Source organism: Copadichromis virginalis, linkage group LG3 (genome assembly GCF_057382275.1).
Source record: "Copadichromis virginalis isolate Kocher_CV1m ecotype Utaka linkage group LG3, C_Virginalis_male_GT1.1, whole genome shotgun sequence".
Classification (NCBI taxonomy): Eukaryota; Metazoa; Chordata; class Actinopteri; order Cichliformes; family Cichlidae; genus Copadichromis; species Copadichromis virginalis.
Window position 1 is genome coordinate 31,568,960 of NC_140620.1, and position 14,717 is coordinate 31,583,676.

The following is a 14,717-nucleotide window of genomic DNA, read 5'->3' on the forward strand; positions in this document are numbered from 1 at the left end:
GGATTTGAAAATAGTTACGCAAAACGGAGCGTGCCCTTGATAACAGTCACTGTCATTCGGATTAGAAATACTTAGTAATCCATTAAAGTTTAAAACACTGCATAAAAGTTTAATGTTCTCTGTAATATCCATGAATGTCCTCCAAGGTCTACATCTTTTCCTCCTGCCATTTCTCTGTGAGTGCTCCAACTTCCTCCCACAGTCTAAAGACATGCATGCATTTAACTGAACCGCGGTTACTCAATGGCTTTGGATAAATGGTTAAATCTGAGATGGATGGAGGGTCCAGATCAGCAGTTTCTGTGTTTCTGTGTATTGCCTTTAGGTTTCAGTTTTTTCAAGCAGCCATTAAGAGACTAGGGTGGGTCTGAGTGGGTGTGTTAGACTACTTAAACTCCAAAGATGAGGGAACAGTGAGAAACCAAGAGGGGGCTGTAAACACACAGCAGGGATGGAAAGGTGGGGGGCACACTTGCAAATTTGCATACCTAAAGGCTGAGGTTTGTCCCTTTATTAGTGATAATGTACTAGATCAGTGGTGTCAAACACAAGGCCCGGGGGCCAGAATTAGCCTGACAAAGACCCCAATCTGGCCAACTGAACAGCTTTGAAACGAGGGCACAGATTTTGGACTTTTAACTGTACTTTAAAGGTTTTACAGCATTTCCTACTTTCTAAAAAACTCCCCCACTACCATTCATACTACAACAAATTAATTAAGTAACAGATAAACAAAAACAATCAAATCACAGAAAGGTTCCTGTTTCGTTCACTATATTCTATTTTACAGTGGGTCCACAGGGGGACAGGGCATTTTCTGTTCAGTGAGCTACGGGAGCTTTGGTCTGTAATTTTACGGATTTATTTATTTGTGCTGACAGATTTCTTTCATTTAGTATGGCAGCATTTCTTTATTGAGTAGAAAAACTGAGGAATACTGTTGATATTGCACTGCTCTTTATATTGAAGGGGGTTAAACGTGTAGTTACACATCTTTACACTGACAGAAAGGGCAATTTTGTAGTTTCGGCCCACTTAAGATCAAAGTGGGCCGTATGTGAGATGTACTGCACTAGATCAGCGGCCATGACGTCACTGTCACACTGCTGCTGTGGATATGTTGATGTCTGCATGATTATTAAACAGGGAAAAAACACAAAACATAAACAGGGTTGCCAGGTCAGTGGTTTTCCACTGCGTTGAGCCACTTTAAAGTGTTTTCACAGGTTAATTGTTTTGTCCATTGGTTGTGAAAATCTATTTGGCATTAAACGTAGTAAATATTTGTTATCCATTAAAATTATCCTCAGATCATAACAATTTAAACGCCCATGATCTCAAATGACAACGTGCCGCCCACACACCCACACAGACAATGCAGTTACATGGCATTATAGCGTGTCTCCTGTTACAGCCAAATAAATACTTTGCGTACTAGTTGTCTTGAGAAGCATTTCTTTTGCTATTAGTCATGAGAAGAACAGACAGGTAAGACGTGAATCTCGCTGTACTGGAGTTTCCTGTTGTATTTAAAGGCAGCGTGGAGAGAAGAGACTCTTTACACCCCGAGAGGTCACCGCTGATGTCCCTAACCTTCACCCAGCACCTTCGTGATGTGTCATTTTGATTCTTTTTTAATTATTTTGCCAAAGTTGTTGCAAAATTTTGGCAATTGGGGCACAAAACAAAGTTCTGACACACATCAAAAACTGGCTATGGCAAGTTTGCTGTCACGTCTCTTTCATTACACAGAAACACAAATTATAACATCATTACATGAGGTCCTGGTGTTCAATATATTATGCAAATACATGTGAGTGATCTGATCAGGCCTGCACAGGAAGCCTTTTATAATGTCACAACCAGCCAGCACACCTGTGCAACCAAAGAGAAGAGTTGTTTAAAAGGGAGCTGCAAGCCTGCATCAGCTGATTAACAGTAAATGGAGAGGACAAAATAACAGAAATATAGGACCACACACTACATATTCCAGAGCATTTTTAAAGGTTTGAATATCAAGACTGTTCACAGTAGAATTTACTGTTTATCTGCTCGGACTGCAAAATGTTTTTGCGTGTTTTAATAATAATAACTGTCTGGGCATCATTTTTATGATTGTCAGACAGGACGGACTACATGCTGCTCCCTCCATCAGTCATCGTGTCTTTGTTTTTCTCAGTGTGCGTGATGTCAGGAATGAGTTACTCAGTGTACAATGCCAATCATGTTTAATATCATCAAAAGTTTCCAAGACTCTGGCTACAAATCAACACTAGATGTTCACACTGGAGGGATATTCCGGTTTTCACAGCACTGCCTGGAAATGACTACATGGACACTTTAACACAAGTAAAAGCTCCATCATCCAAAGAAGAAGCCATATGTGAGCATGATCCAAAAATGCTGCCATCATCTCTGAAACAAAGCTTAGTAAAAAAGAAAAGAAAAGATTGAAGCAACTGTTCTGTGGTCAGATGGGTCAAAGTCTGAAATTCTTTTTGGAAGACCAGATTAAAGAGGAGACTGGCTGCTGGGCTTGTTTTCAGCACGTCCCAACAGGTTAATTCTGGTCATCTGGACGTAGCGTTTTCAATGGAAGAAACGTTTCGTCACTCATCCAAGTGACTGCTTCAGTCTCAGCTGGATGATTGAGTATGCATCAAGATGCTTTCAGCAACGTTTTCAACAGGCCTATCTCTGCTGGTACGTAGGCATGTCAGTGCCCACTGAATCAGTAACTTTCACATCTGGAAAGGCGCTGTTAATGCTGAAAGGTATCTATAGGTTTTACATGTCCTCATCCAGATTACATCTTTTTTAAGGAAGGCCTTGAATACTTCAACAAGACGGTACTAAACCACATACTGCATCTATTACAGCAGCATGGCTTCATAGTAGAAGAGTCCAGGTGGTGAACTGACCTGCCTGGTGTCCAGACCTTTCACCATTTAGAGTATCATGAAATGAAAAATATGACAACAAAGACTGTTAAACTCATCTATCAGACAAGACTGAGGCAAAATTCCTCCCCCGGCAGCTGCTCTCCTCAGTTCTCAGACCATCACAGGCTGTTATAAAAAAAGAGGGGATGCTACACAGCGGTAAACAAAACCCTGTCCCAGGTTTTTTGAGACTTTTACCTGTCATGAAATTCTAAACAAGGTAATATTTTCTCAGTCTAAACATTTGATATGTTTTCTGTGTCCTAGTGTCAACAATAAATTGCTGTGCTGTCCGCTTGGTACAGGCTGTTGACTCCATTTCCCAGTTACACCTAGCTACGGCGATAGCATCATTTACACAATATGTACACAGTTAATTGAAGGAAAACACTCAACAGCTGGTAGAGAGCTCTCTGTTCATACTGATCAACCGTACAGCAGTGAGGAAACCACAGAGGAAGACTAAAACAAACATCACAACACACGAGTCTTTCTGATGCAACAGTACCGAGTCTTCCCAGCTGCAGTGTAGGTTTTCCTTTATTATGACACACTAGATGACATAAAAGGACTGACCTACACGGTCCTGTTTGTGTGAGTGTGTAATCTACACCTGGTCTGATGATACGTCTACAACAAGGAATAAACAGGAAAATATTGCATGTGAACAAAGCAAAGCATGGTGGCTTTTATTCAAATTCACAAATAACTTTGTCCTGCAAAATCTCAATTGCAGTTTGTTTTCCTTTGCTGGGCCTATCTGAATGAAGTCGGCACCTTCCTGGCAGCAGATCAATGCACATGGAGACCTATGACCTTCTAGAGTAATCAACTTAAACAGTAATGAATTGTGTAGCCAGTTTAGACATCTCGGAGACACTTGATAGACACAATGGTGAATTGGGGGGGTGTGGGAGGGGTCTATTTCAGCTCCCTGACTCTGATCTAATCACTCAGGACACATTTAAAATAAACTGAAAACTTCACACACAGCTGAGCATCCTCAGAGATCAATCTGCAACATGCACACTCAAACTTGACTGTTGTTTTCACTTGTTACAGCAGATCCATGGTTATACCTCTCATAGGTTCACTTCGTTTCGCCTGAGATTCAGACGAATGTTCGTTTCTGTTTCAGTGATTCATGATAAACTGGTTTTTTGTCACGTCTCGAAACATTAAAATGTTCCTGACTGTGAAGATTTTTCATCTTTTAAGTACTCCGACAAAAAAAGATAGTAAGATGAGCATTAGACTCTCATATTTAGCAGATATTTGTCTATATGTTCTACAAATATCTGCTAAATAAGTGTGACTGTGACAGTGATAAAGAAATAACGAACTCCTCCAGTAGTCTCTTTATTCTGACTGCTGTGTTTGTGCATCTGCACAGTTAAACTGTGCCTCTGTCTCTTTGTGTCTACAGTTTCTTGTATAACTGCCCTTCACTCCTTCACACACACACTTCCACACACACTCTCAATCTTTCACTCTTTCTTCTCGTCATTTTCACCGTTCCCACACCTTAAAGCGGAATGGAGAAGAGGTGGAGAAAGAGAGGATAGGAAAGGCCGAGACAGAGAATAAAAGGAGGGGTAAACCGGTTCAGCAGGTAGAGGCCTAACCTAGGCTCTCTCCGGCTTGTTGTCACCGTTATTTCTCCCGCGCATGCGCGCTGCTGCCTGTTTCCTGCTTTTAAATGAGTACCTGTGCAGCTCTCTGACCCACCTCTATCGACACTTGTGTATGTGTGTGTGCGTGCGACCAGGAATATCTGCGTTTTTTTCTCCCTCCCAGCCCCGCTCCCTCACCTAGTGACGCCACACTCCCGTTATTTCAGGGCGCTGTGGGCGATATCTGTCTGTACCTGACCTGGTAGCTCACCTGAGCGGACTCACCTGTCCCGACGCCGAAAAGACTTTTGTTTAGAGCTCGAAAACAAATCTGGTAGAGAGGAAAGGTGTGCTGGAAGGAGGTGAAAAAGCGGGACGAGGCTTGCGAAACGAGAAGAAAGGTGCGAAGAGGAGGAAGAAGGAGAAGAGGGGACCGACCTTCCAGTTTTTCCTCTCGGTTTCCTGCTTTTTTTTTTGGTCACTTTTAACGTGACTTTACGTCGCCACAGCGGCTTTCCCTGCACATCGCTTTCTCTCAAAGGGACTTTGTGTTGACTGAGCATGCCGAGGGCCTTTCTGGTTAAAAAGGCGAACGTTTCGCCGGGAAAGCGGAACTGGAGTGAACTCCCCGATCATGAACGAGGGGACGTCTACATCCCAGGTGAGTCCACTGCCGTGATGAGCCATTTTTGTTGTTGTTTAAAAAGCAAAAGAAATGTTGGCGATAGCGTGTACGGGCTCGTTTTCGGGCGCCTTTACGCACGGATTTGTGGATTTTTGTTATTTGTTTGTTTGTTTGTTTGCGCGGTTTGCAATCCAGCGGGTATACCGATGTGACAGGTGGCGGGGGAAGGGGTGTCCGGCGGTGATTGTAACGGGGCCACGGAATAACGGGAAACAGCAGCGGCCCGCCGTGCTCGGAGAAAGTAGTTCCTGTTTTGTGGGGTGTCAGAGCTGTGCTCTTCTTACTTTAGATAACCTTTTATGTTAAACTTATTTCATTTTAATGAAAATGTTAAAAACCATTCCTCGTTTTTCGTGTTTTTGATGATTCACATATAAACAATTTGAGCACAGTGTCACAAAAGCAAACAGTGACAGGACTAATGTGTTCTTACACCAACTCCAGTGTTGTGGCCTATAAGCGATCGCAAAGGCCCGGTGTTTGTTTTTTGTTTTTTCATATCGACCTTCAACCCCTGATTGTTCTTCCTTGTACAGCATAGCACCGGCCTGACTTATGAAGCACAAATAACGACCTATTAATCGGCTTCTGATTAGTCATTCAGCACAGTCCAATTAATAAACACTTGAATTCAAATCTCTTCATTTTCTTAGTTTTAAACGATGAGATGATGTTTTACACCTTTAATTTTTCGTTTGTTTGTTTTTTGTTTTTATTGTATCTACACGTGTTGGTCTTACTTTTTTTTTTTTTTAAAGAAACTAAACACATCAGCTTTCCTGACCTGCACAATGATTTTCATACTTTTTCACTGAGCTGGGTGTCCAAGTTTGATTCTTTGAATGCGTCACTTTACATTTAAATGACACGTTGAGGTCCCAAATGACTCCTTCTGCCCCCTCCGCATCCCCCCAGTTTTCGTGAAAACAATCCCCATTGTTGCCATCGGCGGAGTTTTTATTGTAAGACCCCGCCGGTATCAGATAACAAGTAACGGACTACACCCTAAACGTCTCTCTCGCTCTCCTTTCTCTCTTTTCCCTCCCCCCTCTTTCGTTCCCTCTCTCTCTCTCTGTCTCTCTCTCCCTGTGTGTGTGTGTGTGTGTCCTTTTTCTGTCCTCATCCCATCACCGTTAACTTTTAATCATTGACTTTTACATCCTCTTGGGGTGTTTGCAACCGGAACACTTGGATGAACTGAACCAGGATACGCTTCAAACGGTTTTTACCCAAACAAGATCGATAAAAAGAAAAAAAGGAAAAGAGGAAAAACTCACGCTCACATAGGATGTAACCACCTAAATAAAAGCGCGCGGGCATTTTGGGTTTGATTCAGGCCTTATGTGAAGCTTTCGTGAGAAGAGCAAACATGATTTCTCTCTGCAGTTATTTCCACCTTCCCCTTCCCCACTCACACACAAAAGGAATCTGCCGTGTAATGTCTTTATTCAGGTTATTTCTCAACATCCACGAGCCAAAGAAACGTCGCAGAAAGTTTCAGCAACTACTTTTCCAGGAAAAACCTTAAGATGAAACCTGAACGTCAGTGCGTAATTGTGCCGCGTACTGTTAACGCTTTGCCAAGCCCAGCAACGGTCTCAGCTAAATCTTCTGGTATGTGCCGTTACTTGATGTACCTGCCCGGCGTGTATGAGAGACGCACGCACAAAAACCTAATAACAAGCTGACACACTCAGATGTGATAATTGTCTTCAGTAATCTGCGTGTTGAATAATTCTGTGACACGCCACATGCCATGGCTTTGGACACTTTTGTGTGTGTGTGTGTGTGTGTGTGTGTGTGTGTGTGTGTGTGTGTGTGTGTGTGTGTGTGTGTGTGTGGGCGCGCGCAAGGGTTTATTTTTATCCACAAACATGTGCCGGGGCCTGTTTCTGATGGGTCATCAGTCTGAAATCAACCTTTGTTTCGAGTCTGTATCATCCCTCCTCCATCTTCCAGACACACATTGAACCACTGCGTGTGAAAAAGGCAACAGAGAAAAAAACATATTCCTAAATAGAAATTAAAGATATTTCGCAATTTTAATCTCCCAGTGGCTATTGAAACGAAAGCTAATTTAGACAGTACGTCATAATAACTGCCCTTGCAAAGACTGCTGGTGTTTCAGCATCACTGCCAAGTAGGTATACTTTCTTCTTAACTTTTACATAAATTAAAATACTACTGAGTACCGCTGTTAACATGCGCAGGTATTTGCTGCCTATGCGCTGATTCTGAACTTGTGCGCCGGTCGGTACCAGTGTTTGAAATAAAAGTTTATTCCCTCCTTATACTGGTGGCAGAGAAAAGAAACAAATCTTCAATATACATAAATAGATGCTTAAAAGTGTTTGGGTCCAGATGTAAGGACCAGATGGTTCACTGGAGAAAATCAACTTGCATCTCATCAGTATCCGCCATGAAACTCATCAAACCCATACAGCGTTGATTTCAAGCGCAGTAGACGAAACATCCCTTTTTTTATTCAAATAAAAGTTGTAATTGAAAATATATCGAGAGGTCATTTAAGTGTTTTACATTTTGAAAGAAATTTAAAAAGTAAGAAAACTGAAGTAAAACTGAAAAAGAGGGGAAAAGAATGAAAAATGGAAATGAAAAAATCTTCTCCTACACGCCGCTTTTCTCTAATAATAATATTATTAATTATTAATTATTAATTATAATAAACCGTAAAAATTAGCTTATAGCATACTTAGTTTTTGAATAAGTCTATGTATCATTATGCCTTATTTTTCTGTTACACTCAGAGGTCACATATAATCTAATTATTACTTTCCAAATGTATATAACTTAGCTTTTATCTATAAAGCTAAATAATATTCTTCTTTTTGAGGTTATATTATAACACAAAAGTTTTGTTGTTGTCGTGTTGACTTCATTCTGTAGTTTTAGCAGACGTTAGTTTCACCTTTACACAGACGGGCTCATGTATGCACACACAAGAAAGATGTTGCGAAAAACGACTAAACGTGTTCCCCAGAATCTCAGAGCAGTCCAGGAGGAGCTGATGTCTTGTTTTGTTTGGGGGGTTTGTTGCATTGCACCAATAGTTTCCACTATCTGCTCAATGTCAAGGTTAATGTTTATTGGATGGAAGGAAATGTAACGGACCCTATGGACAGCCTGCTGCTGCAGGCAATACGCCTTAAGCAAACACACACACACACACACACACACACCCTCTGTTTGATCAAGTTATCTACTGATTGTTGACTCTTTCTACCAGCTGAGCGATGTTAAATGAATAAAAGAAAAATATTACAGAGCATTTAAAGCAGCACCACTCCTCCTCCTTTACTTGCTCATGGAGTAGAAGCCTTGAGTTGTTTTAACCCTCCACGTTGCCCTTTAACTACCACACACACACACACACACACACACACACACACACACACACACACACACACACACACACACACACACACACACACCTCATTCATTGGTCAGGGGGGCAGGAGAGGTGAACAAACAATACAAGATGAGATTAAATGTCCAGCCAGCAGCAATCACCACAGAAACTATCAGCACTCAGGAGTAATTAAGAAGGATTTGAAAACGTGGTAAAGAAGTACAGTGAAAATTTCTGATCATCTCGGCGGCTTTTAATCATAGGATTAGGCTCTCGGTGGCAGATAGCACACGTTTTGTGTCACACACCAGAAACAGGTTCAAAAAGTTTTAAACTGCAGATGAAACTAAATGTGGAGATCAAGTTCCTCATGGAGATAATTTGATTAACAGATTTGTTCATGAAATGTGAAATGCTAATGTTGAAGATGCGAGTCTTTCAGGCACTGAAGCGAGGATACAGTCATGGTACAGACATGTAGTGACTTAAAAACAAAAGATCTCTCATTTTAAAAGTCATAAAGTCTCTCTAAGAACTTTTATCATTAAACCTCATTTATAGGAAAATGATTGGCCAATAAGTTTGTTAATCATTACTGACTTTATAAGGATCTATAAGCAATAAACTCAGATCATTGCCACTTCTTTCTTTGAAATGTGAGGCTTCACTACCTTTGTAAATGATTGTAAATATAAACTCTTTAAACTTTTAAGAGTTTATTGTTCAATTTTTTTCAACAAGAGCATTTTTCAAAATGCTGTTTATACACCAAAAACATCAAAATAAGTCCATTAACCATTTCATTCACTGACAAAGTTGTGAATATTCCACAGCTGGATTGATCACTTGCTATAGACAGTGATTATGTCCAGCGACATTTCATTTTTTTCTTAAATTCCTCTAAGCCCTCAGTCACACAGGCTGGCAGATCAGCCTGACAGCCCTTTGGAACTACTGAATAATTAGTATTCCCACACTGGTTGCAAGTGGTTGCTGGGAAATAACTTGTTATCAACATCCTGGTCACCAGTTGGCCACAACCTGGCAACTAGAGTTCACCAAGGAAAAATTTGTATTCCCAAAGGTCTCTAGCAGCATGCCTGTAGTTTGCATGTAAGATGCCAACTTGTCTGCAAACACTTGCCAACTGCTCACAGAGTAGTAGTGAAACTATGAAGACTGTAACAAACTGGAAATGAAGAAAATTCTCTTCAAGTAAAAAAGTTCTGCCTTTGACACATGTTGGTAGCAAACAGAGGCCGCAGCATTTACTCTGAAGGTGACCACTCTTCGTTTCTAGCTTGCGCTGCACTTTTTCAAGTTTTACAGGTTTCTCGGCGTTAGTTGACAAGTGTTTCCAGACTAGTAGAGACTTGTTGGTCACCAAAGCAATCAAAGAGGTTGTTGGTGCAGCAACGTCTTTACGACTGATTTTTATCTGGCAAGAGCCAGTTACCTCCAGTAACCAGTCTCCTACCAGTCGGGGGATTGCCGCAGCGACCTGTGGTTGCTGGGGATCACACGCCACCTGTCTCTAGGCCAGGGGTGGGGAATTCCAGGCCTCAAAAGCCGGTGTCCTGCAGGTTTTCGCTGTATCCTTGATCCAACTCAGCTGATTTAAATGGCTAAATTACCTCCTCAACATGTCTTGAAGTTCTCCTTGAGGCCTGGTAATGAACTAATCGTTTGATTCAGGTGTGTTGACCCGGGGTGATATCTAAAACCTGCAGGACACCAGCCCTCGAGGTCTGGAGTTCCCCACTCCTGCTCTAGACATTTGTGACTGAGGGTTTAAAACACTAGAAAATGCTCAGTGAGGCATCTTACTGATGGTCTGATGTCCAATGTGTTTCACAAATGTTTCTTCTATAAATAAATCCGACTTTCAACTATGAGTTTCACCAAGTTGCCCTCTCATCTAACTGTCACCTTTCAATGCACATACTGAAATTCAGCTGTTTGTACAAATAACCTGCAGAGCTGGTTTTGAATACATGATTGGAGGAGTCTCTTCTTGTGTGGAATGATCTCAGTGTGTGCCTTAGCTTGATCTATTTTAATCAGAATCGTAGGGAGAGCAGGGAGGTTAGTACTACAGCACTGAATGCGTTTGTTTAACCAAATAATGCTCAAGTCTTTCACCGGGTTTATTTTGAGCCGTTGGCCTGTTTGAGCCGTCACTGTAAACCCAACCCGGAGACCCACAGAGGCTCGAAGAGTGATATGTCTTCACCAGTTGTGGCGTTGATGTTGCATAGAGCTGTCACTGTTTCTCTCAGCGTTCCGTTAATCCGGCTGCTTCACAGACTGGCTTTATGTCTTCTCTTCATATAGCTCACTTCATTTGCATTTACATTTGGGTTTTATCTGATTGAGGCCCGACGGCACATTCAACTGATTCGTTGTCTCGGCTGAGCTCAGCCACGCCTGCCTTTGAGTAACACACACCCCTGCACACCTGCACGCCTCTCTGTGTTTTACTGTCAGTTGAATGGCTTGTCTCTGGTTCTTTCAGTGACGTTTTGTTGTGTTTTGCACAAATCATACATGCAGTTGGTTCAGTGTATGCACACACACACTCACACACACCCCTGCGGAGGTGGATTGTTTGAGGAAGGTAAAAAGCTGGTGCTGCAAGACTGTCTGGTCAAACAAGTAATGGTAATCTGTGTGTGTGTGTGTGTGTGTGTGTGTGGTGAGGGTGCAGAAGTCGTACTAAACAATAGGAAAAAAACCTGTGCACACCCACACACACAAACACAAGTACACACTCCTATTTAGCTGTGGTTCTTTGCTAATTGTGCAAATATAAAGCAGTGCAAGCCGACCGCTTGTTGTGAAATTCTGTACATTGGATTGAATTTGTCCTCATACGTGACTCTCTCACCCTCTGACCCCTTTTAAAGACATTTCTTGTCTTTTTTAACCTTTAGTTAAGCTTATAAGTTGTGTTTTGCAACAGTGGTAGAAAAAAAAAAAAATTTCAGATTAAGACTTTTTGGGTTATTGTCCATGCAAAAATGCATTTGCCTGTTTTTCTTTGTAACTTAGTAAAAGTTTAGTAGAAGCACACAATGTGAGCTTCTATGTGAGGTTTTATTTCGAATTATTAACATTTAAGAGACTTTCTGTATAAAAGAATAAAATATACAATCAAAGGCAAGTGGAATTAAATTTAACTGCTGTCTGTATGTCTTTAATAGGCTACAATTAATGTTAATGTAAGTAACATATCAATAATGAAATGACACAATAAAAGAGACAAAAGATAATCTGAGGAGAATTATGAAGCCAAGAAGAATCTGAAGTTTCTCCTCGGCTTTATTGCTAATTTCAGGTCAGTGCTGCTAAAAGGCCCCTGTAGTAATGTAACATCCATACACAGGGGATCATTTGGAAGCTGAATCACCGGAGTTTTCCCTCAGGAAATTTTGGAGGTGTCAAAGAAGGAAATTCAGACACGACACATGACACTTCCTCTTTCTCTTTCTCTCCTCTCTGCAGTCTCTGTCTTTCCTCTGTCCATCCTGACGATGGAGGTGGAGGCCAGCCCCGCTGAGACAACTCAGATGACCACGCCCCTCTGCCTCACCAAACACTCTACCATTGACACACAAACTCACCCAGAACTGCCCTCCAGCACGGTGCTCGGCAGACCCCAGAGCCCGGCGGGTTTACCAGAGGGGAGATCAGAGATCAAGAGGAGGCCGCAGGCCAGCTCCACGTACTTCCGAGCCAAAATAAAGGTAAGAACTGAGAGGGACAGAGCACAGCACAACGTGTCAAAATATTTTTGATTGAGTTTACAAGGTAGAATTTTGTGTTACTGTACAAGGTCTTAGACTGATTTATTATTATTTATGGATGGCATTGTGAATCATGTCTTTCTTTCCCATCTCAGGTAACTACAGGCGAGTTACCCCCAGATCCAGCTCCCCTTGCTCTGGCTCTTCCTCTCATTCCCACTCCGCAACCATTAGCTGCACTTCCTCCTGCACCGACCCCACCCCCCCCAGAGCCGGTCCCAATGGTGACCAGATCCACGGGTCAAAGTCAAAGTGGGTCGATGGGAGCGTTCGTGTGCCAGGTTCGTTTCCCTTTTTTTTTTTTTTTTTTTTTGTGCGTTATGATCGTAGAACCTGAAATACACATTTCAGCTTTATTACTTTTGTAAAACTAAATGATGTGTAGAAACACTGCCATCATAGCTGCCAAATGCAACCTAATTTTATCTCAAACACCCACTGCATTAAAAAACCCTATAAATTGTGTTATTATATATTAATTACATATATAAGATAAGACGTGGTTAGAGACGTGTTACATAGGTGCAGTTTGCACAGAATGCCTCACACAAAGATAAACACTGACTGTAAACTTGGCTAATGTTTGTCCACAAGAAAAACGAAAGGTGGCTGAAGGTCGGCGAAGTGTGGAAGTGCCCTGACCTGATTGTCGTGTTGTTGCTTCATTTACAGGTTTGCCAGAAGGCTTTCCAGTACCAGCGGATGTTGAACAGACACATCAAGTGTCACAACGAGACAAAGAGACACCTGTGTAGCTTCTGCGGCAAAGGCTTCAACGACACCTTCGACCTCAAAAGACATGTGCGCACACATACAGGTAGCCACTCACTTTGTGTGTTTAGACCATAAAACAAGTGTACAAAACGTACACAATTAAAATTTTTAAAATGACCTAATAAGTGAATAATTTTTAAAAGTGCAAGTATATATTATATTATTTTTGGCATATTCAGACCTCCACACGTACACAGAGGTAACGGATGATGTTCCTTTCATTTTCCACACAGGCGTCCGTCCATACAAGTGCAACTTCTGCGACAAGGCCTTCACCCAGCGCTGCTCTCTGGAGTCCCACATGAAGAAGATCCACAGCGTCACCCTGAAGTACGCCTACAAGGAGCGACGCAACAAGCTGTACGTGTGCGAGGAGTGCGGCCACACGGCGGCAACTCAGGATGCGCTGCTCATCCATCTCCACTCACTTCACCCTGACAGCGCCCTGCTGAAGAGCAAGGCCGCGAGAAGAGTGGGAGAAAGAGACGGCGGGTCGGTCGGAGGATCCATTCCCGGTTCTCCGCAGGGAGCTGAAAGCGATGATACCACTGGATCGGCCGAGCAGTAAAGGGAGAAGATACAGAAGATACTCAGAAATTAACTCAGGGGGCATCGATGAAGGACTGTGTTGAGTGCAGAGGTGACTGTTTGAGCCAAGATGCATAGCCATGGGAGAAAGAAAGCTACTGATTGCACTGTATAGGTGTGCATATCTACGTTTGTGTGTGTGTGTGTGTGTGTGTGTGTGTGTGTGTATGTGTGTGTGTGTGTGTGTGTGTGTTTGGATTTGGGCATCTACTGTAAATAACTCAGTGGAATAATGCATTAAAGAAGATTAAGTTTGACTTTTACAAAAAGTTGTTGGGGTACTCTGTCTTGAGTAAAGTGCTCGAGTAGCGCAACATCAGAACTTTTAAATATAGGAAACCGTGTTTTGGAGTTGCTGCAGATCAAACTTGTTGCAACACACACCGCTGGTACTCTCCTCTGCTGATCAGGAGTACTCACAAAAACACGGTGCCGTTTAGGTGGTCGTGTATCAGGCCTTTCCCATAGACTGTATAGCAAAGATGGACATGGCCCCCTTTTTTTTTTTTTTTTTTTTTACTGTGTTCATAAAATGCTATGTTGAAGAATAATTGAAAGTGTTTACTAAGATCTCAGAAAAATGAGAAATGTTTTTTTGTGTTTTCATAGACTTCCGTGCATTCAGGCTTGTTTTGCAACCTGCCGGTCGTTTCAAAGACTGCAGGTGTCAGGGGTTTCACCAAATTCCAGCAACCTGATTTACGAGAAGACCGGTCCTAATGTTTTGGCTCATCTGTGCATTTACATGTGGCATTTTGATCTGCATGAGAATCGCTATCATAGATAGAATATTTTTACATATTTGTTTTCATGTGAATATTACCAGTGGGTTTATATGTACAGCAAGAAACTATGAAAATGTGCTTTTAAAAAAAACAAACAAACAAACATTTATCCATTAAAGGGACTAATATATTACGAGGATTTGTTTGGTCACAG

At 41.9% G+C, this 14,717-nt stretch overlaps 1 protein-coding gene across 1 annotated transcript; it reads left to right on the top strand.

The window, feature by feature from the left end:
• The first annotated feature begins 4,687 nt into the window (after positions 1-4,687).
• On the top strand, positions 4,688-14,697 carry ovol1a (ovo-like zinc finger 1a). The gene is made up of 5 exons (XM_085450679.1): positions 4,688-5,216; positions 12,115-12,356; positions 12,512-12,697; positions 13,089-13,233; positions 13,424-14,697. The coding sequence occupies exons 1-5, from the start codon at positions 5,117-5,119 to the stop codon at positions 13,756-13,758; spliced, it is 1,008 nt and encodes a 335-aa protein (XP_085306805.1). The 5' UTR covers positions 4,688-5,116; the 3' UTR covers positions 13,759-14,697.
• The last annotated feature ends 20 nt before the right edge of the window (positions 14,698-14,717 follow it).